Genomic DNA, 27,524 nt, shown 5'->3' with positions numbered 1-27,524 from the left:
ACTGCCAAAATAAAATGTAAAGTTGTCATATTTTAAAAAAAGAGTGTTCCATTTGTATTTTTCATAAAATATAACTTTATGAAGAGATGCCTATATCAGAAATATAAGAATATGTGGATGGAGAAATAGCTCAATGATTTAGAGTGCTTGATGCTCTTTCAGAGGACCCAGGTTTGGTTCCCAGCACCCACATGTTGGTTCACAACAGTTTGTAACACAAGTTCCAGGGGATCTGATGCTCTCTTCTGACCTCTGTGAGTACCAGGAATGCATATAGTACACATCCATACATGGAGGTAAAACACTCATATGCATAAAATAAAATAAATATGAAAAGAAGTACAAGAATATTAACTAATGTATCAGAGATTATCTGTATTATTATTAGACACAGTATATTTCAGACAGTTATTACAAGTGATTAAATATAGTGCATGATAAAGAAGTCAGTCTCAGCCTGGCAGTGGTAGAGTACACTTTAATTCCAGCACTCAGAAGGCAGAGGCAGGTGAATTTCTGTGAGTTTAAGGGCAGCTTGGTCTACAGAACAAGTTCCAGGACAGCCAGGGCTACACAGAGAAACCTTGTTTTGAATTAAAAAAAAAAAGAAGTCAGTCTCCTTAGAAGATGTACTAATCCTGGTCCTAGAGGTGAGTGACTGTGTTCATACCCAATGAGGCACACCCCTAGGACCCATTCCTGGGCCCCGTCCCTTGCCTGGGAACACCACCCAACTTGGCCCCAGTTGCTGGCCAGCAGGCAGGGCTCCTGCAGGAAGGCTCCCTGTTCACCAAGACGCCTCAGCAGCAGACCCTGCAATCTGCACACCCTGTCCCAATTTCCATCCACCCGAGACCCCAGCCACTTCTTGAGGTTTAGAAACTAACCCCCAGTGCTATTTGGACCTAGAGAGCTGTCATTTGGCCTAGAGAGAGAGAGAGAGCTCTCATTGGACAAAGGGCTGTCATTGGACTAACAGTAACCTCAGCAGACAGGGAATCTGCCAGCCCTGATTAGACCAAGAGTGGCTTTCTGAGAAGTAGAATCTGCCACCTCTCATTGGACCAAGAGAAGCTTCCTGAAACACAGAATCAGTCAGCTCTGACTAGACCAAGAGTCCTGAGAAGACCAAGAAAGCATCTGTGACTCACAGAATCAACTAGCTTGTGTTGACCCTAGAGCAGCTCCCTGAGACACAGAATCAGCTTATTCAAATTAGACCAAGAGCTAAGATAGGACCCAGATGGGCACCCTGAGACACAGATACAGCAAGCACAGAATGAAACAACAGCAACTCGCTCAGACACATGCACCTCTTATACCCATTAGAGGAGGATATGGGCAGACATCAACAACAGATGGGCAGAAGTACATATAACAACACAAAGAGCAATACAGCATCACCAGAACCTAGCACTCCTCCAACAGCAAGACCTGAACATCACAAGGTAGTAGAAGCAGAAGAAAGTGACCTTAAGAATAGCATCATGAAGATGCTAGAGGCCTTTCAAGAAAAAATGAAAAATGAAATGAAGGAAAATATAAAAAAAAAGTGGAAGAAATCAATAAAGAAATTGAGAAAAAGACAAAAACATTGGAAGAAATAGAGGAAAAGACAAATAAATTGGAAGAAAGCAATAAATCCCTTAAAGAAAACCATGAAAAATCAATTAAACAGGTGAGGGAAACAGTTCAAGACCTGAAAAGGGAAATAGAAACAATGAAGAAGACACAAACAGAGGGAATGCTGGAAATAGAAAATCTGAGTAAATGAACAGGAAACACAGATGCAAGCATAACCAACAGAACACAAGAGATGGAAGAGAGAATCTATGGTGTAGAGGGTGCAATAGAGGAAATAGATTCATCAATCAAAGAAAATAACAAAGCCAAAAAAGTTATAACACAAAATGTCCAGGAAATCTGGCCCACAATGAAAAGGCCAAACCTAAGAATAATAGGGATAGAAGAAGGAGAAGATTACCAACTCAATGGCACAGAAAATATATTCAATAAGATCATATAAGAAAACTTTCCCAACTTAAAGAAGGAAATACCTATGAAGACACAAGAAGCCTATAGAACACCAAACAGACTAGACCCCCAAAAAAGTCCCTTCACCACATAATAATTAAACAACTATACATACAGAATAAAGAAAGAATATTAAGACCAGCAAAGAAAAAAAGACAAGTGATTTATAAAGGCAAACCCATCAGAATAACACCCGACTTCTCAATGGAGACTTCTCAAAGTCCAGCCAGAAGGACCTGGACAGATGTAATGCAGATACTAAGAGACCATGGATGCCAGCCTAGACTAATATACCCAGCAAAACTTTCAATCATCATAGATGGAGTGAACAAGACATTCCAAGACAAAACAAGATTTAAACAATACCTATCCACAAATCCAGCCCTACAGAAAGCACTAGAAGGAAAATTCCAACCTAAGGAAGTCAGATACACCCATGAAAACACAGGCAATAGATAACCCCACAGCAGTAAATCCCAAAGAAGAGAAGTACACACACACATACACACACACACACACACACACACACACACACACACACACACACACACAACCACCAAAAGATAACAGGAACTAACAATCACTGGTCACTATTATCCCTTAATATATCAATGGACTTAATTCACCTATAAAAAGACACAAGCTAACAGAATGGATACGAAAGCAGGACCCATCTTTCTGCTGCATACAAGAAACACACCTCAACTTCAAAGACAGATGCTACTTCAGAGTAAAAGGCTGGGAAAAGACTTTCCAATCAAATGGTCTTAAGAAGCAAGCTGGTGTAGCCATTCTAATATCCATCAAAATAGACTTCAAACTAAAATCAATCAAAAGATATCAAGAAGGACATTACATACTCATCACAGGAAAGATCCACCAAGATGAAGTTTCAATTCTGAACATTTATGCCCCAAACACAAGGGCACCCACATCTGTAAAAGAAACATTAATAAAGCTTAAACCACACATAAAACCCCACACATTAATATTGGGAGACTTCAACACCCCACTCTCACCACTGGACAGATCTACAAAATCAAAACTTAACAGAGAAATAAGGGACTTAACTGATGTTATGACTCAAATGAACTCAATTGATATCTACAGAGCATTCCATCCTAACAAAAAAGAATATACCTTCTTCTCAGCACCCCATGGAACCTTCTCTAAAGTCAACCACATACTTGGCCACAAAGCAAATCTCAACAGATACAAAAAAATTGGAATAACCTCCCGTGTTCTATCAGACCATCATGGTATAAAGTTAGATTTCAACAACAACAAAAATTACAGAAAGCCTATAATCAAATGGAAACTGAATAATGCTCAACTGAATCACCAATGGGTCAAGAAAGAAATAAAGAAATTAAAGTCCTCCTAGAGATTAATGAAAATGAATATAACACATACCCAAACTTATGGGACACTATGAAAGCAGTGCTAAGAGGAAAATTCATAGCACTAAATGCCCATATAAAGAAGTTGGAGAAATCTCACAAAAGTGACTTAGCAGCACACCTGAAAGCCCTAGAACAAGAAGAAGCAAAGTCACCCAAGAGGAATAGATGCCAGGAAATAATCAAATTGAGAGCTGAAATCAATAAAATAGAAAAAAAGAGAACAATACAAAGAATCAATGAAACAAAGAGTTGGTTCTTTGATAAAATCAACAAGATAGACAAACCCTTATCCAAACTAACCAAAAGACAGAGAGAGAGCATCCAAATTAACAAAATCAGAAATGAAAAGGGAGACATAACAACAGACAATGAGGAAATCCAGATAATCATCAGGTCATACTTCAAAAACCTGTACTCCACAAAACTGGAAAATCTAAAAGAAATGGATAATTTTCTGGATAGGTACCACATACCAAAGTTAAATCAAGACCAGATAAACTATTTAGATAGACCAATAACCCCTAAGGAAATAGAAACAGTCATTAAAAGTCTCCCAACCAAAAAAAACCCCAAGTCCAGATGGTTTCAGTGCAGAATTCTACTAGATCTTCTCTACAAAGAAGAGACAGAAGGAACATTACCAAACTCCTTCTATGGCTACAGTTATGCTGATTCCCAAGCCAAACAAAGATGCAACAAAGAAAGAGAACTACAGACCAATCTCTCTCATGAACATTGATGCAAAAATACTCAATAAAATATTGGCAAACAGACTTCAAGAACACATCCAAATAATAATCCACCATGATCAAGTAGGCTTCATCCCAGGGATGCAAGGGTCATTCAACATACCAAAGTCTGTCAATGTAATACACCATATAAACAAACTCAAAGGAAAAAAAACACATGATCATCTCACAAGATGCTGAAAAGGCCTTTGACAAAATCCAACACCCCTTCATGATAAAGGTCTTGGAGAGATCAGGAATACAGGGAACATACCTAAACATAATAAAGGCAATTTACAGCAAGCCAACAGCCAACATCAAAGTAAATGGAGAGAAACTCAAAGCGATTCCACTAAAATCAGGAATGAGGCAAGGCTGTTTGCTCTCCCCATACTTATTCAATATAGTACTTGAAGTTCTAGCCAGAGCAATAAGACAACATAAGGAGATCAAGGGGATACAAATGGGAAAGGAAGAAGTCAAGCTTTCACTATTTGCAGATGACATGATAGTATATATAAGTGACCCCAAACATTCGACCAAGGAACTCATACAGTTTATAAATACCTTCAGCAATGTAGCAGGATACAAGATTAACTAAAAAAATCAGTAGCCCTCCTATATACAAATGACAAACAGGCTGAGAAAGAAATTAGAGATATATCACCCTTTACAATAGCCACAAATAATATAAAATACCTTGGGGTAACTATAACTAAACAAGTGAAGGACCTGTATGACAAGAACTTTAAATCCCTGAAGAAATAAATTGAAGAAGATGTCAGAAAATGGAAAGATCTCCCATGCTCATGGATAGGTGGGATCAACATAGTAAAAATGGCAATCTTACCAAAAGCAATCTACAGATTAAATGTAATCCCCATCAAAATTCCAACACAATTCTTCACTGACCTGGAAACAACAATACTCAATTTCATATGGAAAAACAAAAAACTCAGGATAGCGAAAAGTATCCTGTACAATAAAACATCCTCTGGAGGCATCATGATCCCTGACTTCAAGCTCTACTATAGAGCTACAGTAATAAAAACAGCTTGGTACTGGCATAAAAACTGACATGTGGACCAATGGAATCAAACTGAAGACCCTGACATTAATCCACACACCTATGAACATACGATTTTAGACAAAGAAGCCAAAACTGTACAATGGAAAAAAGAAAGCATCTTCAAAAAATGGTGCTGGCATAACTGGATGTCAACATGTGGAAGATTGAAAATAGATCCATATCTGTCACCGTGCACAAAACTTAAGTTCAAGTGGATCAAAGACCTCAACATAGATCCAGTTACTCTGAACCTGATAGAAGAGAAAATAGGAAGTAGTCTTGAATACATTGGCACCAGAGATCATTTCCTAAATATAACACCAGTAGCACAGACACTGAGAGAAACAATTAATAAATGGGACCTCTTGAACCTGAGAAGCTTTTGTAGGGCAAAGGACACAGTAAATAAATCAAAATGACAGCCTACAGAATAGGAAAAGATCTTCACCAACCTCATATCTGACAGAGGGCTGATATTCAGGATATATAAAGAACTCAAGAAATTAGACATCAAAATACGCAACAGTCCAATTGAAAAATGGAGTATAGAGCTGAACAGAGAATTCTCAACAGAAGACTCTCAAATGGCTGAAAGACATTTAAGGAATTGCTCAACATCCTTAATCATCAGGGAAATGTAAGTCAAAATGACTCTGAGATACTACCTTACACCTGTCAGAATGGCTAAGATCAAAAACACTGAAGACAGCTTATGTTGGAGAGGATGTGGAGTAAGAGGAACACTCCTCCACTGTTGGTGGGAATGCAAACTTGTACAGCCACTTTGGAAATCAATATGGTGTTTTCTTAGAAAATTGGGAATCAACCTCCCTCAAGACCCTACTATATCACTCTTGGGCATATACTCAGGAAATGCGCAATCATACCACAAGGACACATGCTCAACTATGTTCATAGCAGCATTATTTGTAATAGCCAGAACCTGGAAACAACTTAGATGCCCTTCAACTGAAGAATGGATAAAGAAAATGTGGTACATATACACAATGGAGTACTACTCAGCAGAGAAAAACAATGACATCCTGATGTCTGCAGGCAAATGGATGGAACTAGAAATTATCATCCTGAGTGAGGTAACCCAGACTCAGAAAGACAAACATGGTATGTAATCACTCATAAGTGGATACTAGATGTAAAACAAAGGATAACCAGACTGCAACTCACAACTCCAGGGAGGCTACCTAGTAAAGAAGACCCTGAGAAAGACACAGGGATCACCCAAGGACAGAGAAATAGATGAGATCTACATGAGCAAACTGGGGGTTGAGGGGGGTAATCAGGGCAAGGGTCAGGGGAAAGAGAGCTTAGGCGAGCGGGAGGTACCAACTGGATCAGGAGCAGAGTGGGAGAATGGGGAAGGAGATACCATGATGAATGAAGACCCCAGGGAATTAGGAAGAAGCAGAGTGCTAGAGAGGTCCCCAGAAATCCACAAAGATACCCCCACTGTAGACTACTGGCAATGGTCGAGAGAGTGCCTGAGCTGACCTACTCTGGTGATCGGATGGCCAAACATCCTAACTGTCATGATAGAAATCTCATCCAGTGTCTGATGGAAGCTGATGCAGAGATCCATGGCCAGGCCCCAGGTGGAGCTCTGGGAACCCAATTGGTAAGAGAGAGGAGGGATTGTATGAGCGAGAGATATTGAGACCATGATTGGAAAAAGCATAGGGACAAATAGCCAAACTAGTGGAAACACATGAACTGTGACCCAATGGCTGAGGAGCCCCCATGGAACTGGACAGGGCCCTCTGGATAAGTAGGATAGTTGATTAGCTTGAACTGTTTAGGAGGCCCCCAGGCAGTGGAACTGGGACCTGTCCTTGGTGCATGAGCTGGCTTTTTGGAACCTGGGGCCTATGCTGAGACACTTTGCTCAGCCTTGGTGTAGGGAGGAGGGGACTGGACCCACCTCAGCTGAGTCTATCAGGCTGAGCTGACTCCCCAGGGGAGACCTTCCCTTGGAGGAGGTGGGAATGGGGGGTGGACTAGGGGGGGAGGTCTGGGGAGAGTGGGAGGAGTGAGGACAGGGGAATCCGTGGCTGATATGTGAAATTAAGGTAATTATAAAATAAAAATATGTATTTAAAAAAGATGTACTAATCCTTAATAATAACAGTTCAAAACAAGTGAAGCAAAGTTTTATAGGAGAAATAGGAAAAAATCTACCATTGTATTTGTACTCTTTATACCTCTTTTCAATAATCATTAGAAATAGTGTACAAATATCAATAAAGATATGAAGAGTTGATCAACATGCTATAATATATCTAGAGAATACTCAATTAAGACAATTGAATTTTTAGTCAAAAATCTCTCCACCAATAAACTTCCAGTATCATATAATGTCCATGAACATCTATCAAATATTAAAAGAAGAAATAATGAAACTGTGTACAAAATTTCCCAGAAAACTGAGGAGGAACTAATACTTCTCAACTCATTTCATAGGATCCTTATCACTCTCATATGAGAGACAGATGATGACACAAATATAAAAAGAAAAACCACAAGACCAATATCTCTCATGAACTTAGACACAAAACCTATCAACAAAATATTAGTAAATGAAACTCTAAAATGTATAAAAAATAATTATTTTCCATGACTAAGTAGGATTTATCTAGGTATCTAAATTTGTTCTATATTTGAAAAACCACTGTAATCCCATAAGTTAACAGACAGAATTAAAATCATATGATTATATTAATTTGAGGCAAAAAAGCATCAGGCAAAATTTAATAGCTGTTTATTATAAAAAATAAAATTTTCCCCAATTGGTAATAGGAGGCCATTACTACAACTTCACATTATGTCATATTTCATGGTAAAAGAGAGTGTTTTCTCTTTTTATATTAGCAAGCAGAAGATGCTCACTCTCAGCCTTTCCAGTCTTCTGCTGCACAACACTGGGAGCTTTAGCCACAGCAAAAAGAAAAAGAATCCATGGATAGCAAATAAGTACACGAAAAGACATTCAATACCACCAACTATCATGGAATGTAAGTTAAAAACTGTAGTAAGATGTTACTATTTGCCTATCATAACAGCTACAATAAAAATTAGTGATACAAATGTTGGCTAGGATATAGATAAATTTCAACACTATGTTTTTCTGGTAAGACTATAAATGGTATGATCATTGTCTTAGTCAATGGTCTATTGCTATGAAGAGACACCATAACCCAGGCAACTCTTATAAAAAATAGCATTTAATTATGATTTGATTACAGTTTCAATTCATTATTATCATGGCAGGAAGCATGGCAGCAGGCAGGCATGGTGCTGGAGAAGTAGCTGGAGTTCTACATTTGGATCCAAAGACAGCAGGAAGAGAGGCACTGGGCCTGGCTTAGGCTTTTAAAACCTCAATCCCACCCCAGTGGCACACTTCCTTCAATAAGGCCATACCTCCTAATACTTTCAAATAGTGCCACTCCCTAAGCATTCAAATATATAATGGTGGCTATACTTATTCAAACCACCACAGTCACTCTGAAGGAGTTAACACTAAATATGCCATTAGTATATAACCCTGAAATTGAGCTGTTGGATATTTATCTCAGAGAAATAAAATCTTTAGAGGCTTTGTTTCTCATCTCTTAAATCTTTCAATTGGTTGCATGAGAGTGATCCATATTAAGGGCAATCTGCTTCACCTGATTTACATGTTAATCATATGTACAAAATACTTTCATACTTACAGGTCAATGAGTTTTGATTAAATATCTGTGTACCACACCATAGTCAAAGTGAAAAACAAAATTAATCACCACAAACTAGAATGAAATGACATCTGAGTTAGCTATTCTGAAACAGCTGCTCTGTGTACTTTTTGGGTAGACATTGTCAATATCTGCACCACACCTATCTGTTTACCGTTCACACACACAGAAAAGTAGAAATTCCAAATTCTTTTTCTCTTCTATGGGTCAAAATATTAAGGCAAAATTGATCTTTAGTAGCATGTCTGATCTGGTCCTTTTCTCCCATATCTGGTTCACTGTGGACCTGACATTCAGACACCAAATTGCACAGAACCCACTTCTTACTCTTCCTACATACTCACTTCCTGCCACCTCCTACTCCTTGCCATAAGAGAGTGTACACACACACACACACACACACACACACACACACACACACACACTCACACCCCTACTTGTAAGAGCCTGGTTTTATTTTCATTATCGTTGACCACTTGCTATAAAAATCACTTCTTTGTAGTTGGCCACTATAGGTAGAGTTTTCCTTTGCTGGCAGCCACTCCCAAATAATCACTCAGAAACTTAATATTAATTGTAAATGCTCGGCCAATAGCTCAGGTTTGTTACTAGCTAACACTTACATTTAAATTAACCCATATTTCTTATCTTTGCTTTGCCACATGGCTTGATACCTTCTCTCAGCACAGCATGCCCATCTTGTTTCTCTCTGCATCTGCTAGTGACTCCTTTGACTCTGCCCTTCTTCATCCCAGCATCCTTAGTTTGATTGTTTTGAATATACTTCCTTCCTGGCTAACAGCCAGTTGGCTTTTTATTAAACCAATTCGAGTGACAAATCTTTACAGTGTACAAAAGGACTATTCCACAGCAGGCTACTATACAGCAGCCAGGGCTCTGGAGATTTGTTAGATGGTTCTGAAGTCTTCTGGCTTGTTCTCACCTTACTTGCTGCTTGGGTCAGCCTCAAGACAATGGAGCTTTCACTGTTTGGGTCAGCCATGGCTTATCTTCATTCAACTTGTTCAGCTGCTGATTGTGGGCAGATGGTACTGGCCTTCTCCCTTTCTTAAAATTAAGAGAAAGGGTCTGATTTCTGGGGGAAGCTTTTCCCCTTAAACTTCTGTAATGGTTACTGTTGTTCTTAGTGTTATGGGTATCTGGAAGAACAACAGGGAGGATATAGTTTGTTTTGTAGGAAAAGGGTGCAGGAACGATTAAAAACAGGATTTGGCCTGAAGTGTGTGTTCCAGGAGAGGACAGGGTAGGAGTGTTGGACCAAGGAGTCAAGGAGAAGAGGAGGGCCTTGGATGGTTCAGCTTACCTTGATATTGTCCCTGGATCTGGGTTGAGAGGGGAGCTTTCTTTTTCTTCTCCTTTTTGGTATTCGAGGTTGCTTGTTGAATTTCAGTAATAGGTACTGATGGTCTTCTGCTCATATTCTCCATCTCTACACTGCCCAGAGATCTGACCCAGGCCCCCTGCCTTCTGTATATATAGCTCTGCCCAGAGTAGAGAAGGCAACTCCCTTAGGCTTTGTTTTATCAGCAAGCCACACCCCTAGTCAAGAGGGTAGGAGGGACTTAGACATAATTGATTCTGGGTGGGGGAGGGGGGCATTATTTATAGTACATTATGTAGCTAGAGTTTTCCTGGTCCTGCCTGGCCCACGGTCAGGACAAATCTCTCTCACCCGCCAGTCCTGCAGCTGCTCAGACCCAACCAAGTAAACACACAGAGACTTATATTGCTTACCAACTGTATGACTGTGGCAGGCTTCTTGTTATCTAGTTCTTCTATCTTAAATTAACCCATTTGTAGATGTAACCAACTGTCTTATTAAATAATAAACACAGAGCTGATTCAGAGAAGAAAGCCAAGAGGTCAGAACTAAGAGCCTTACCCTTCCTGCTTCAGCCAAGAGAGCTCTCCGAAGAGGGGGCTACTTCCTGTCTGTTCGTCTTTATAGCCTTTCTGTTCTGCCTTCTCATTGGTTGTAAACCCAAACATGTGACTGCCTCGTCACTGCCTGTATGTACAGACTTCCAGTTCTTCTATGGTTGGGATTGAGATTAAAGGCGTGTGTCTCCAATGTTGGCTGTATCTTTTTACACACAGAGATCTACCTAGCTCTGTCTACCAAGTGCTGGGATTAAAGGCGTGGGCCACCACCGCCATGCTCTTGCTATGGCTCTAATAGCTCTGACCCCCGGGCAACTTTATTTATTAATATACAATTAAAATCACATTTCAGTACAAATAAAATACCACCATACCCATTTCTTTTCATCTATACTTTGCCATGTGGCTCGTGACTTACCAGTATCTTACATCCTGCTCCTCATGTGGTGGGTGGCAGCGTCTCTCTGCCTCAGCCTTCTGTTCCCAGAATTCTCCTCTCTGCTTGTCCCGCCTATGCTTCCTGCCTGGTTACTGGCCAATCAGCATTTTATTTATAAAGAGTGATATCCACAGCAACATTACTTTGCCATCTCTGTGGGGTAGAGGATACTAGTTGCTCAAACACACTCTGGTTGGAGTAAGGGGCCATTTCTTTAGTACCTCTCAGCTTTCTCAACTGCCCTTTCATCTTCTGTATTTACTTATGTTAAATTCTAGTGGATTACATGGGATCGAGAAAATGTCTTATACAATCATTGCCTTTAGGCATCCTATTCAGTTCATGCTAGTCTCTCCCATCATTTGCAATTACCTCATGTTCATATGTCTTACTTAAAACCCTTCCAATACTAAGCTTAAGGCTTAAGCTTCTACTGGCCTGAGAAGGACGAGGGATCATATGAGCAAGGGGAGTCAATATTATGATGGGGAAAACCACAGAGATAGCTGACCTGAGCTAGTGCAAGCTCGCGCGGACTCTGGGGCTGATAGCTGAGGAACCTGCACAGAACAAAACTAAGCCTTCTGAATGTGGATGATAGTTGCGAGGCTTGATCTGTTTGTAGGTTCCCTGGCAGTGAGACCGAGAATTATCCCAGGTGCATGTACTAGCTTTTTGGCGCCCATTCCCTATGGTAGGATACCTTGCTCAGGAGGGGATTGGTCCTGCCTCAGCTTGGTATGCCAGCCTGTGTTGACTACCCAAGGGAGGCCTTACCCCCTCTGAGAAGTGGATAGGAGGTAGAATGGGGGGTGGAGGGGTGGAAGAAGAGGAGGGAGGGGGAACTGAGGATGGCATGTAACGTGAAAAAAAAATTTAAAGAAAAAAGACAAGATTCTGTGGAGATGCAAATCATCTCAATTCTTTTCAAAATTATATTTCAATTTAATTAATTAATGTGTGTGTGTGTGTGTGTGTGTGTGTGTGTGTGTGTGTGTGTGTGTGTGTGTGTGTAGGTGAGAAGACAGCTTGTGGGAGTCCATTCTTTCCTTCTACCATGTAGGTCCCAGGGATTAAACTCTGGTCCTCAAGCTTGGTGGCAAACACCTTTACTCACCAAGATATCTCACCAGCCTGAATCATCTCACTTCCAGCTTAAAACTGTTTTGTGCATCCATGTATGGCTACTACTATAGAACTTTTCTATCCATTTCTTTTTCTTATTGTCCTTATGACTTGCCTCAGTTTTCTGTTGTTCATTCTGAAGTCAATGTCTTGTTCCTCTAGGCATCCTTATTTTGTTTCAAATGTGTGGATCACGTTAGTCTCAGTAGGTAAAATATGGAGGTTAGGATTTTAACAGTATAGGGGCTGAGGCAGATAGTCCTCTGCTGTAAGTCATGCTGCAGGATAAAATGAACATATAATGGCTCTTAGAGGATGTCTTAAAGTGTCTCATCCATTGCTGTAATAAAATACACTGACAAAATGAACTTATGGGAGGAAGGGTTTATTTTAGATTGCAGTTTCAGGCTAAAGTCCATCATAGTGGGGAAGTCACAGTGTGTGATTTGAGGAAGCTGATCACATTATACCTATAATCAGGAAGAAGTATAAAAAATGAATGCATGTATATTAGTGCTCAGTAGCTTTTGCTACTCACACAGTTCAGAATCCCCTGTATAGGGAATGGTGTCATCCACAGTGGGTGAGTCTCCCAATTTCAATTAATATAATCAAGATAATTTCCCACAGACATGCCAACAGACCAACCTAATTTAGATAATCCCTCATTGAGACTCTCCTTCCCACGTGTTTCTAGATCACGCCAAGTTGACAGCACTAAACACCACAGACATCCAAACGATTAAAAGGAGAAAGTAAACTATCTTTACACACAGATCATAGTGTATTCAGAAAATTCTGTCAATCTTAAGAAATTTATTTAGAACCAACAGTGGAGTTTAGCAAGTGTTTTAGATTATCTATTGCTGTGAAAAGACACCATGACCACAACAACTCCTATAATTGGGGCTGGCTTAAAGTTTCAGAGGTTTAGTCCATTATCTCATCATTTCCTTGTGCTAGAGGTCCTCACAGACCTGTATGGGATCAGATGTGAGTTTTATATTAGGGATGATGCCTATTCCTGGTTATATCATATAACTGAATAAATAAAGTTAATTCTGACTCATCAGGGATAAATTCTGCAGTCTCAATATGTAAGACCACTCTTTTAGCATACTGAGTTAGTAACTATGTTGAGAGGTTCTGAAAAAATCCATTAATACCATCAGAATAGCATATAATTATTGCCTATTGTAAAAAACCCTACTGTTCAGAGTGATAGAACGGCTGTAGAAGACAGAACAAAAAATTTGGGAGAAATCATAAAGCAATTTTTTTGGCAAACTTCTATAAATGAACAAAGACCAACGTTAAAAATACGAATAAATGACGTTCTCAGAGTAAAAATTTAAAAACTTATGTGGAAAAGATCTGAGTTGATTTTAAAAGGAAAATTGAGACTTTGTCAATTAGCAGGAATAGACCTGGCAGAAAATGTAGTACCTTTAACTAAGGATGAAATTGACAAATTATGGTTAGAAAGTGAACCTTGGCAAACAGCTTGCAGTAATTTTTTGGGAGACATTAACAGCAAATATCCCCACCAAAGTGATAGAATTCAACTTATAAAGAGAGCTGATTGGATTCTGCCTCAAATTGTACTGGAAACACCAATATCTAGAGCCCCTACATTTTATACAGATGCCAACAAACAAGGAAAGGCAGGTTATAAATCAGAAAATTTAAGTAAAGTGCTTCAAAGTCCTTATAATTCAGTTCAAAAATCAGAATTGTATGCTATTCTGTTGGTATTAATGGATTTTTCAGAACCTCTCAACATAGCTACTGACTCTCAGTATGCTGAAAGAGTGGTATTACATATTGAGACTGCAGAATTTATCCCTGATGCTTCAGAATTAACTTCACTATTTATTCAATTACAAGGTACAATCAGGAAAAGGAGTCATCCTTTATATATAACTCACATCCAATTCCATACGGGTCTGCCAGGTCCTCTAGCACAAGGTAATGATGAGATTGATAAATTATTGATAGGAAATGTGCTGGAGGCCTCAGAATTTCATAAAAACATCATGTCAATAGTAAAGGTTTAAAAAAGGATTTTTCCATAACCTGGCAACAAGCCAAGGAAATTGTATGGAAATGTCCTACTTGTTCCTTCTACAATCAGACACCATTACCAGCAGGATGTAACCCAAAAGGTACTCAGAGGAATGAAATCTGGCAGATGGATGTGTTTCACTTTGCAGAATTTGGAAAATTGAAATATGTTCACCATACCATTGATACTTACTCAGGATTTCAATAGGCAACTGTTTTGAGCTCTGAAAAAGCTGATTCTGTAATCACTCATTTGCTAGAAGGTATGGCCATCATGGGTATACCTGCACAAATTAAAACTGACAATGCTCCATCATATGTCTCTGTTAAAATGAAACAGTTTTTGCTTATTATAATATAAAGCATATGTGGTTGTATTGTGTTCCCCCAAATATTGTGCATGCTAATAAAGTTATCTGGGGTCAGAGAAGAGAACAGCCACAATATTAAACATAGAGAATAGGCACATCTTTAATCCTAGCATTCCAGAGACAGAAATCCCTCTGGATCTCTGTGAGTTCAAGGCCACATTGGAAACAGCTAGGCATGGTGACTCACGCCTTTAATCCCAGAAAGTGAGCCTTTAATCCCAGGGAGTGAGGCAGAAAGCAGAAAGATATATAAGGCGTGAGGACCAGAAACTAGAAGTATTTGGCTGGTTAAGCTTTTAGGCTTTGGAGCAGCACAGTTCAGCTGAGATTCATTTGGGATGAGGACTGAGAGCCTTCCAGTCTGAGGAAACAGGATCAGCTGAGGAATTGGCGAAGTGAGGAAGCTGTGGCTTGTTCTGCTTCTCTGATCTTCCAGTGTTCACCTCAATACCTGGCCTCAGGTTTGTTTTTATTAATAAGAACTTTTAACATTCCTGCTACAAGCATATTACAAGTATACCACATAATCCTACAGGTCAAGCAGTTATAGAAAGATCAAACAGAACTCTAAAGGATATGCTAAATAAACAGAAAGGGGTAACAAAAACACCCAGAAATAGACTGCACAATGCTTTATTAACTTTGAATTTTCTCAATGCTAATGAGAAAGGAACAACAGCTGCAGAGAGACATTGGATAATAGAAAAAAACTACAGAATTAAATCAGCCTATATACTTTAAGGATGTGCTGACCTCAGAATGGAAACCAGGATATGTGTTCTGTTGGGGACAAGGTTTTGCTTTGTTTCTACAGGAGAAGATAAGCTGTGGATACCATCAAAATTGATAAAGAGAGTCCTCTTAATTAGAAGAGGTGATAGTTCTTCAACTAGCATGACCATCCAATTTAACCTAACTTATACCATTAACACATGTCTTTTCATTTAATCAGATATAACTTGCCAAAAGGGAACCTCCCCAAAATTAGTCTTGGGGAAAGGTTTTTGTTTTTGTCTTTTAGGAGAATGAAGGCTAAGGAATCTGAAGAACACTGGACAAATGAGACATCTGAAGAAAAAGGACAAATCATCTAGAAAAATGTCTCAAGAAAAAGAGTAATTGGCCTATTGGTATATCACATATAAAATTTCATAAGTCTTCCTAAATGTTTGTTTCTGCTCTTCTCTAAAGACATTTAACACTATTGGTCTTCTTGTAATCCTAGTTCAATTAAAATTTAAACCTGGCTTTGGAGTTGGAGAATGGCTCTCTCCTTCTTTAAACTCAAGCATGTTGTTAAAAGGAAAATGCAAACTCCCTCAGTCATGCCAGAAGAAAGAGTCATTTTCTGACATGGAACAGGAGAAAAACCAAATTAATTAAGGGACTATTCTATTACTACTAATCTCAATTCTTTGATTCTATTCTGATTCTTTAAGCTTTTCTTAAAGTATGAATTTTATATCAAAATTTACAAGATTTATATATATGTTAAATTTTGTTTAGATATTAATGGTCATATTGGGTACTAACTAATTCTAGAACAAAAGGCTTCAATTAGCTGCCTTTACATGTCTTTGTGTTTGAGTCTCTATCAGTTTTCTGCAGGAAATCATGGCTAGGCCTAACATCAACTGAAGTCTCCAGGAAGAAGATGGGGTCCCACAACAACAACAATTCCACGTGGACAATAATAATATTACTAAGCTGACAAACATCATCTACAGATCAGCTTCGGACTACAAAGTGTTCAGAGCAATTTTGAGAGGGCTAGGTGAGATGGTCCAGTTTCAAAGACTACTTGAATAAGGACTTGAGATAAACCCTGAACTTTGGCATTATGCACAGACTGGACAACAAAGGATATAGCTACCTTTCCTAGAATTTGAAAATTAACCCAATATTTTTCTATTCAGAATAAAGATACCTTCACCCATATCCAGCAGGAAGCAATTTTAAGAACACAATGTCCACATTCCCAAAGAGGTGGTGTGGGGCAGGTGGTTTTTTGGTCTTTTAATGGGTTTTGGGTCTGGGATAGTTTTCATTGTTTAGCAGGGTTGGTTACAAGTTGTTGTTAAGGGTTAGGAAAAGGGCTAAGGAAAGCAGATTAGATTTAAGGTTCTTGTTTAAATAAATAGATATCTAGAAATGATAGAATAGAGGACAGATTATTGAATTTACTCAGAAAAATAAAGAGAAGATATAGATATGATATAGATAAAAAGATAGATTATTGAATCTACTTTTAAAAGACAATTACTAGTTTTAAATACTTTACATTGGATTGGATTTTTGTATATCGTATACAAATTATATATATTGAGATTGATATTGTTAGAAAATGATGTACATATATTTCTAATCTTGTTCAGGATATTGTACTTATACCATTCATTTAACAATGTAATGCAATTTTCTGATCCTTGAATGTTATTATTACCAACTATTAGAATATAAAGAAATGAAAGTTAGTAGTTAGACATATAATAGAACTTGTAGTCATATTAGGTATGTTTTCAAGATTGAGCAGATATATTTTAGATAGACAGGTCATCTTAAAACTCTTCAGAGATCTACAGAATATGGCATTTAAAATGTTTTAATAACTATAAAAATGTTTTAATAACTTAGAAAATTTTTCTTTTTTTGTTATAACTATGAGACATGTTGGCTCCTGGCAGTACCAATCTACTTCAGAGAAAATATCGGCATTGAAGAAACTGCAATTGGAGTTAACTTTCATTGTGGCCAAAGTTAGCCACTGGACAACAAAGTATCCTTGAATCAACTGCTGACAAACAGGACAAAATGAACAGATAGGACATGAAACAAAGGTCTACCGATTCTGGCCAAGACAAGTGTTGTTGTGGCTTTAACAAAGGCATTTGCTGAGGCCAGGACAATATGGCACCATCCCTGAAGTGGCCTTTCCAATCCAGAAAAGGTACAATGCCCCTTTCTTCTAAGGCAGTTTGAACAGGCAGTGGAGCAATGGCTTCTGATGTGCAGTGGAACAGTAGCTGGAACAGTTATTCTTGAAAGAGTAACTAAGCTGACAGAGTCTAACCTCTCAATGGTAGACTGGCATTTAATAAAAGAGTTGAAACCACCCACAAGCTGAGAAGAATGGGATGCTGGGAAGAATGGGATGCCAAGATGAAGCCACACACACAAGCCAAGAAGAATGGACAGCTGAATTCAAAAACCATCAACAATTTCCAGAATTTAAAATACTGAATTATGACATGACACTAGTAGAATTCAGGTGTTTCTGGTACATGTACTGCTCTCACCAAATGTGAGGTTGAACTGTTTACCTTGTTTACATCCCACTTCACAAATGAGTCTGTCAGATACGCTAAGCCTATAGGCTGAAGATGATGCCCCAGCATTGCGGAGAAACCTTGGGTGACTGTCCAGGCAGCTGGTTGTTTCTGTCAACTCACATTTTTTGGAAACCGCTTGTGTCCACTTCCTGTTTTTTTTTTTTTTTTTTAGTAATATTATTTCCTTTTTGAATCTCTGATGGAGTTGAAGATTAGATAGTTATAGTTTTCCTTGTTAAGAATTTCAGAGAAGAAACTCACTAAAGAGGTATAAGTGTATAACTTTGAAAGACATTATAAGATAGTTCTGTTAGTAATATAAGTTAGGATAGAAAGTGAATCGGGTACATTTTGGACTTACCAAAATAAGATAGATAATGGAATTATTTTCTCTGAATATGTCAAATGCAAATGGACTAGACATTGTTTATGTATTTATTGCTTGTATATATTGTATATAGTTATTGTACTTTTTGTATATAGTTTTTCTTATATTAGTTATAACCTTTTTCCTTTTTTCTTTTTATTAAAATAGAAAGGGGGAAATATGGTGATATTTTATTTGTGCTGAAATGTGATTTTATTTGTATGTTAATAAACAAAAGTGCCTGAGTGTCAGAGCTAATAGCAAGCCATAGCAGAAGTCTGGCAGTGGTAGCACATACCCTTAATCCCAATCACATGACAGGCAGATCTCTATGTGTTCAAGGACACCACCAGCATGTGGTGCTGGTGGATACACATGCCTTTAATCTCAATACCAACCATAGAGACCTGGAGTTCTGTATAGACAGGCAGTGATGAGGAGGTCATGTGGTTGGGTTTACAACCAATGAGAAGGCAGAACAGAAAGTCAATAAAAAGACAGACACACAGGTCTCTTTCTCAGGAAAAGGATGGCAGCGGCAGTGGGTGGTAAGAAGGTGGTTTTAGTCTCAGCTCTTAGCTACTGCTCTGACCTCTTAGGCTTTTAACTCTGCATTTGGCTCTGTGTTTCTTATTTAATAAGACCGTTACATCTACAGATCAGAATAACAGAACATCCAGCCATGTTTTTACCTCTATGAAATCCTCAGCCTCAAGAGGGAGACTTCCTGTTTACTCACACCTTGTGTAACTTTCTATACCTTGCTATCATCTTCATTCCTTCCTAGTGCTGGGAATAAAGGCATGTACCACCACTCCTGGCTCTGTTCTCAGTGTGGCCTTGAAGTCGTGGAGATCTGAATAGATCTCAGCCTCCCAAATGCTAGGATTAAAGGCGAGTGCTACCACTGCCTAGCATCTATGTTTAATATAGTGGCTGGCTTTGTCTTCTGATCCCCAGGCAAGCTTTATTGGAGTACACAATATATTGCCATACCTGATCTCTAGGCTATTTATGAAAACTGAAAAAAAATCTCAGCAACAAAAAAGAAAGACATGCCTTTTCTATGTAGCCTAGGCAGGCCTAGTATGGAATCAAAATGCTCTCCTGTTTCAGCTTAAATAACAAAAATGTAACACATTTCTGGAAGCTGGATGTCTGTGATCAAGGCTCCTTGTAAGTTCTTTCTTGTTGGCTCTATAGATAACCTTCTCCTCTGTGTTTTCACTTATTTGTCTTGCGCGCACGTGTGTGCGTGTGTGTGTGTGTGTGTGTGTGTGTGCGTGTGCGTGTGCGTGTGCGTGTGCGTGTGCGTGTGCGTGTGTGTGTGTGTGTGTGTGTGGTCGCTGTTATATGGAATCCAAGTCACATTGGATTAGGACTCATACTATGACTTTATTTTGTATTAGCTTCCCCAGTACTCATATATAGTCACAGTCTTAAGTATTGGAGGTGCAGATTTTTATAGAAATTTTATAATTGGTACAATTCTACCTATAACAACAGCCATCTCATTCCAATCCTGACACTTATGAGCCAATACAGTTGTGGGAAAATTACTAAGCCTTGTGAACTTCAGGTTATTCAACTGTGAAGTAGATTTATTGGGATGTTTGTGGTGCATGCAAAGTGCATCCAAAGCATGATACATATTAGAATAGTAATATCTAGCAGAGATTTCTATTGTAGGGTCTAAAATGTGCTGAAGGAAGACCCCAGACTCAAAGAGTATGTAAAAGCAAAGAGCATTTATTATACCAACATGCATGTGGGGTGTTCACCTGTACAAAATGGTGACAACCCTAAGATGAGCACGCAGGCCCCTTTTAGTAACAGCTAAGGGGAGCTTCAGGGACAGTTAGGTCACCTCAAATGTGATTGGTTAAACAAGCAGCAGTTATATTAGTATACTTTTTAATTGTCTGAGGTTTAGTCTTATCATTTTTGGACACATCTGCACAAACTTGGATGTGACTCAGAAGGGGGCTGCTGGGTTTGTCCTTGGGACACTGTGAAGCTGACTTAGGCCTTGAGTGTGCTCTCTTCCTCATGCCTGAATGTAAGGATATTGTGGATAAATGGCCCTTTGTTGGGAGAGACACCTGTTTTGCCCTTCTCAGAGAACTGAAACCTAAATTCAGTTTTGACGGTGGGAGAGTTTAACCCCCTTCACTATACAACCACCATTTCTCCCTAGGTTATTTATTATTTAATTTGTCTAGACCCTTCCCTAACTGGATGCAACTGAAACTTCTAGAATTTAAGTACTATGCCCTAGTTAGGACTTCTGTTCCTGCAATGAAATACCATGGCCAAAAGCAAGTTGGATTTATTTGGCTTACACTTCCATATCACTGTTCAACATTGAAGGAAGTCAGGACAGGAACTCAAACAGGGCAGGAACCTGGAGGTAGGAGCTGAAGCAGAGGACATGGAGGGGTGCTGCTTACTGGCTTGCTCCTCCTGGCTTGTTCAGTCTGCTTTCTTATGGAATCTAGGCCCACCAGCCCAGGCATGGCACCACCAACAATGGGCTGGGCCCTTCCCCATTAATCACTAATTAAGAAAATGTCTTACAGGCTTGCCTACAACCCGATCTTATGGAGGAATTTTCTTGAGATTCCCTCCTCTCAGATGACTTTAGCTTGTATCAAGTTGATATAAAACTATCAGTACATACTGTGATGTTAATATATATTTTTATTTACTATTCTTATTTTAACTAAAAATTCTCATACAATATATCATGGTCATGTTCCATCTCGTGCTCCAACTTCTCCCAGATCCCCCCTCCCTACTTACCCAACTTTGTTTTTTTCTCTCTCCAAAACCCACCAAACACAAAAACAAAAATCAAAGCAAACAAGCAAAAGACCAATAAGACAAAACAACAACAGCAACAACAAAACTCATAGCATTTGTTTTGTGTTGGCCAGCTATTCCTGAGCATGGGGCTTCCACTGGAGTGTGGTTGATATACACTGACACTCCACTGGAGAAAACAGATTTTCCGTTGCCAGTGAGTATCAATTGTAAATAGCTTCTCCTTTAGGGGTGGGACTCTGTATCCACTTCCCCCTCACAGTGCTGGGACCACATCTGGCTCTTTGATGTTAATATTGATTTTCAGCATGCCAGCATTACCTAGGAAACAAGCCTCTGGGCATACCTGTAGGGGTTTATCTAGGTTAGTTTAGTCTCCGGCCATGCCTGTGACTGATTGTCTTGATTACGTTAATTGATGTGAGAAGACAAAACCTAAATGTGGGAAGCACCATTTGCTGGCCTGGGCTGAGGTTCTGACTGAAAGGTTGTTGAACACAGGCATTCTCATTCTTTTCTTTGTGGCTGCAGATGCAACTTGAACAGCTGCTGCAAGCTCCCGTGTCCAGGATTTCCCCACAATGATGAGCTTTATCCAAAAATGGTGAGCCAAAATATTTCCTTTCTCCAGTTACTTTTGTCAGTTCCTGAATGCTCTTCCATTTAGATCACTGGGTAATTTATAAAAAGGACTTTATTTAGCTCATAGTTTTAGAGGCTAAAAGTCCAAGAACACAAACTCAGCTCTGATAAAGGCCTCATGGCAGCCAACACTATAGTGGGAGTGTGTGCAAGAGGGACAGATCAGGAATCCAGAGAGCAATTCAGTGGTCAGGCTCTTTAAAGTTTTATTTTTGTTTTAAAAATGATTATTTTTATTTTATGAGTGGATTGCCTACATGTATATCTGTGTACCACATTCATGCCTGGTACCTATGGGGGGCCAGAGGAGGGCATCCCTGGAACTGGAGTTACAGACAGTTGTGTGAGTTACAGGCAGCTGCTACGTGGGTGCTGGGAAACAAATCTGGGTCTTCTGTAAGAGCAACTGAACCATGTCTCCAACCCAAAGGCTAACTCTTTTTAATAACAAGTGCTTGCAAAAAATACACAGGCTCCTATGGGAATCATATCAATTATTTCGAAGAGGGCAATGATCTCAAAGAATTCCCATTTGACTCAACCTCTTGAAAGTCCTCTCTGTATCACACTGAGGACGAAATTTCCTGCACACAATGTAGATGGTGATTCCTGTCTGCCATATCCACCTGCTATCCAAAAGGAACTGTTTATGGGAACAGAGAGGTGGCTCAATGGTTAAGAGAGCATACTTCAATTCCAGAGGAGTCAGATTCAATTCCTAGCACCCACAGCAGGTGGATTATAACTGCTTGTAACTTCAGCTTCAGGGGCGTCTGACACCTCGAGCCTCCTAGTGTACTGGCACTGACACGCACAGATCCCCACATGTACACATAATTACTCACAATATAACAAAAACTAAAAACCCAACAAACCCCAAAAAGAACTGCTCTGAAATTGGAAAAAGAACTGCTCAGAATGGAAACATTCACTTCTCAGGCCTAAATCACAGCATGAAATGATTCCTTTGGTCTAAGAGGACACCTCATTTCTTCTTGATATGGCTACTGCTAATGTACTTGACCATTTATGGCAAGCAGATCCAGCTTTTCCTAGTATTACCCCATGAATACAGGACCTTGCAAACAACAGGTCCTCAATAAATCAGCCAGTAAGCGCGGTGGCTTATTTATTTGTATTGTAATTTTATTAAGAAGAACTTGCAAATCAAAAACATCACACACTGAAATAACCAGATCCAAAGTCTATACATCATAGTGAGCGTCTCTATAATTCTGAAGCTGTGGAGCGTCATACTGGGTAACTTATTAGGATACAATTCCTCATACAATTTCAAAAGGCCATCCACATTTAGATCTACACATGTAACTTAATTTTACAGAGGAACAGATTTTGTTGAAGGGGAAAATAAGATTTAACCATTTGTTTCATTTTTCTCTATTTTTTGACATTGGATATATTACTAAATTCTTTCACAATTCAAATTAAATTCCTATTCCAATGTTATTACAGACCACAAAATAAGATGGAAGATTTTGTATAAAGTAGCAAAAGATGGGTAGGTGTGGTGGCACAAGTCTTTAATCCTGGCCCTCAGGAGGAAGAGGCAGGTGGATATCTGTTGAATTCAAGGCCAGCTTCGCCTACATGGAGAATTCCAAGCCAGCTAGGGCTACACAGTGTGACCCTACTGCAGAAAGCAGTACATGTGTCATTAGTACTATTTATAGACTTAGATTCTGAAGCCCACTAAGTCCTTCAATTAAGAGAAACAAGATTTGAAAAAATACCAAAAAAATAAAAGTTCCAAGTTACCCTTATAAAACAGGGAGAAAAAAAAGACAGTATTCATTTACTTTCACTGGCCGTCTTTACTACTTAAAACAGTGACTGCCACCTTCAAACACAGTGAAGACTCATCTGAGACTTCATTCAGAAAGCTCCTAAATGTGACACTAGAACTTGTATTGGCTGTGAAGTGTGCCATTTGTGGTGGCAATTCTAAACAAAATTCCCTGTTCTCTCAAAGCCACTAAATGCAGGCATTGGAAGGATCTGGAATCACTTAGTTCATCCTGCTGATCTGAGCCAAAAACTCTAAGACATCCACACTTGTGGTTTCAGCATGGGCCCTTGGACCCCATAGGAATTCATAGTGAGGGGGCTCACTGTCAGGCACTGGATTATATTCCAGATACCCTTCCTGTACAAAAGTTTCAATGAAAAGCTTCTTGGCATTCCCAGCTACATAGTGATTTTCCATGGGACTTACTCCCATCTTATTTAGTGCTCGCCAGATCACATTCTCACTGACGCGGTTGCCATGCATGCAGATGACACCTAGGGCAATTATTAGAAGGCCTGTTTTGGGCATGCCTTGGCCATTAGTAAGCATTCCATCATAAGTGATTCCCAGGGCAATGGCAAGGGCATAGGTGTGGACCACAGGGTCCACTTCTATCACGTCAATGCCAAAGACCAGCTTCAAACCCTCAGAGGCCTCATTAAAGATCCTATTGTAGTGCTGCTCATCATCTTCTACAATCTTTTCTATAATTTCTGCCTTGTTGGTCAGCTCCTTCAATCTATACTTGAAGAGCAGGAACCGAACCAAATCAGCCACCTTTGCACTTAGTGCATGGTGCAATACCATGGGGCCTTCCAGCTCCCCTATTTGGTTGCCAGAGGCCTTATCAGATGGGGATATTGGAATGGAGGCCATGACAGTGGGAGGAGATATGGCTCGTTGAGGACTCTGATGAAATTTTGGTATCCCACCAGCAGGTGTCTTCCTGGGGATGGTTGGGCTAGTGGAAGAGGAGGACTTGTTGTCATTGGACTCTTCTCCCTCAGCCACAGAGAGATCAGAACTCATCTGTCCCTGTTCTTCTCTTGGGGCCTGAGATTCTCCCTGAAAGTTGCAATACCACCTCTTCTGACCGTGAGACATGATGTTCTTGAAGCTAGCAGGTAGGAGGATGGGCAGGAACACAGTGATACAGACTCAGACCTGGGGCAAGAAGAGAGCAGTGTGAGAATACTTTGCTGACAGTTATACCTCTGAAACCTCTCAAAATGGCCTGCTGCAGTTTTTCTCTTAGGTGGTACTGTATGGCCATAGGGGAACCTGTCTTTCTGTCAGTCCTATTACTTATGACACTGAAGGAAGTAGTGAGAAATGTCTTCAGAGCACAGCTAGGTTACAGAGCTTGACACTCCAGCAGGGCAGGGAAATGTGTATAGTCCCTGTGTTCTGGGGTGGATGGGACCCTTGGTATCTCACTTTAACTCCTGACTCTGCTTGGGCTTCCCCTATGTCTGACCTGAGGACACTGCCTCAGACCAAGTCCTTCACTTCTGGTCCCTGGAACTCCTGTAAGAGATACAGAGGCATCCCAGAGCTGCACAGTGTGAAAATAATAGGTGCCTGGCCCTGATAGGAGAGGAGAGCTAGACTCTGGGTAGTTTCTCTGCTGTCTCATATGGTACCTTCTTCAGTCACTCTTCACACTGTCAGAGTCTGGACCCCACCTCTATTCTGGCCTGAGGCCAACTTCTTGCAATGAAATGCCACAGCTTTGAGACAGGACAAGGCAGTGAGGGAGCCTTGTATCCAGCTACCCTTTCCCAGGGTGACAGGAAGAGGTAACATACTTCACTAGGGTCTATGTGTATCAGGAAGTAGAGCCCGTCTCATACATACCTTGATAAATTGCAAGGACTGAACTGCTTCCCCTAATGAGCTGCACCCACCTTCTTTAACGTGAAGATGTATTTCTGTGAGAAAGAAGAAAAAGGAAGTGAGGGGAGGGAATCCACCTACAGTCCCCAGGTTTTCCCACAGCCAACAGAAACACTAGGTCCCATGTGTTTGGGTGATGGGACTCTCTCAGTCCTCACCTTGAGTTCTGACACAACTGGAATCTTTTCTCAGATGACCTGAGTCAAGATCGTCTTGATAGGACCTTCAGTTCTCTGAGACCAATGACCTAGAAACAGACAGAGGGCTTAGACTGGTGGCGCTGCCCAGGATTGTGGGGATGATGGTGACAAGGGTTGCAGTGCAGACTTCTGTGGGGACCCTGTCTGTGCCATAGACTGGAGTTACCTCAGTCAGCCCTTGGTGTCTGTGACTCTTGCCAGATCCTTTAATATCTGTGCCTAGCTTAGATCACCCACTGAGCTTAAATTCCTCATTTCCCCCTCAAATCCTGAAAACTCTCAGGAGAAGCAAACAGACAGCCATATCTCTTCAGCCCTGCATGGGATCTTCAGGGTTGCCTACCTGATCTGGACTCATCTCTGCTCATATAGGGTTCCCTAAGTCCACCAGAAGTTTATTCATCTGATGTGTCTTTTCTGACATTTCCCCTTTATAGCAGATCTCATCTCCCCAGAGATTCTGCACAACCCTCATAGTTCCTTGACACCCCATAGGCTAAAGTGAAGGTGCACTGCATCTGGTTACTCTTCCCAGAGACTACCAGGGCTGACAAGAGGGGGGAGGTAACCATGTGCTCTCAAGTGCGAGCTCCCCACTGATGTCCTTTATTTCCTACCTTTAGTCTTCTTAAGACCTGGACCCTTCCCTCTGCTTAGGTAGTGTTCTTTGTAGTAAAATCCCCAAACTCTCTCAGACCTGGATACAGAAGTCAGAAATCACTTGCTTATTAGTGTCTATCTGGGCTCAGGGCAAGGGTATAGTTGGTCCCCATCCACGGTACTCTCAGTCCTTCCTAAATATTCATCTTGACTTCCCTTACTCTGCTGACCCGAAGCCTTACTTCTACCTACAAAGCCTCTCCCCTTTCAGACCAAGATGTGGAAAACAGGCATTACTTTATTGGTCACCTCCTTCCCTGGGCTGACCATATGACCAGGCTTCTGTGGGACCCTTCTTGTATTAGAATTCTCCCCCTCACAATCCGGACCTTTCCCCCTCTGACCATGACAATTCCTTCATTTCTGATACCCAAGACAAAATCTTGGGAACTCCACATCTGACCATAGATCCTGAGCCTCCCAGAGTTAACAGGGAGGGCATAGTGGGATACTTTGGTGGCACTTTATCATCCCTTGCAGTCTTCCCTATGACTCCTAGATTATTCTGGACACCAACATCTGGTGATCTCAGTCTGCCGCCCCCAGACCAAGGGTCTGACTCCAGGGGACTCCTGAGACAGAAGGAGGGGTTGGGGGAAGGGAGCTGGGGGTCCAAGTATCTCCCATGAAAAGCCTATTTCCCTGTGGTTCAGGGCTGGCAACAGGGTCAAGGATGAAACCATCCTTGAAGGTTACTTGGAGTTTCCCTGTATTTGGACTAGAGCTTCCCAAGTCTGTCCTTGGGATCTTACTGTAACCTCTCACAGAGCTATGCAGACCTCAGAAGAGGACTGTGATTGCCAAAATCTACTGAAGTGGAGGATTAACAAGACAGCCCCTGTATGGTGCATGGCTGAAAACAGAATCAGAGTCAGATCATTCTTGTGGGGAGTATCTCCATCAGGGGGAAACTTCT

At 40.3% G+C, this 27,524-nt stretch overlaps 1 protein-coding gene across 1 annotated transcript; it reads right to left on the bottom strand.

Annotated features, from left to right (window-relative positions):
* Positions 1–23,709: 23,709 nt before the first annotated feature.
* Positions 23,710–24,956, bottom strand: LOC128117837 (melanoma-associated antigen 10-like). Its single transcript, XM_052750250.1, has one exon. It carries the CDS (start codon positions 24,954–24,956, stop codon positions 24,072–24,074), a length of 885 nt encoding a protein of 294 aa, XP_052606210.1. The 3' UTR covers positions 23,710–24,071.
* Positions 24,957–27,524: the final 2,568 nt, after the last annotated feature.

This window comes from Peromyscus californicus, unplaced genomic scaffold, assembly GCF_007827085.1.
Source record: "Peromyscus californicus insignis strain IS unplaced genomic scaffold, ASM782708v3 Scaffold_10__1_contigs__length_136768540, whole genome shotgun sequence".
Lineage (NCBI taxonomy): Eukaryota > Metazoa > Chordata > Mammalia > Rodentia > Cricetidae > Peromyscus > Peromyscus californicus.
This window is presented reverse-complemented; position numbering and strand designations above follow the sequence as displayed.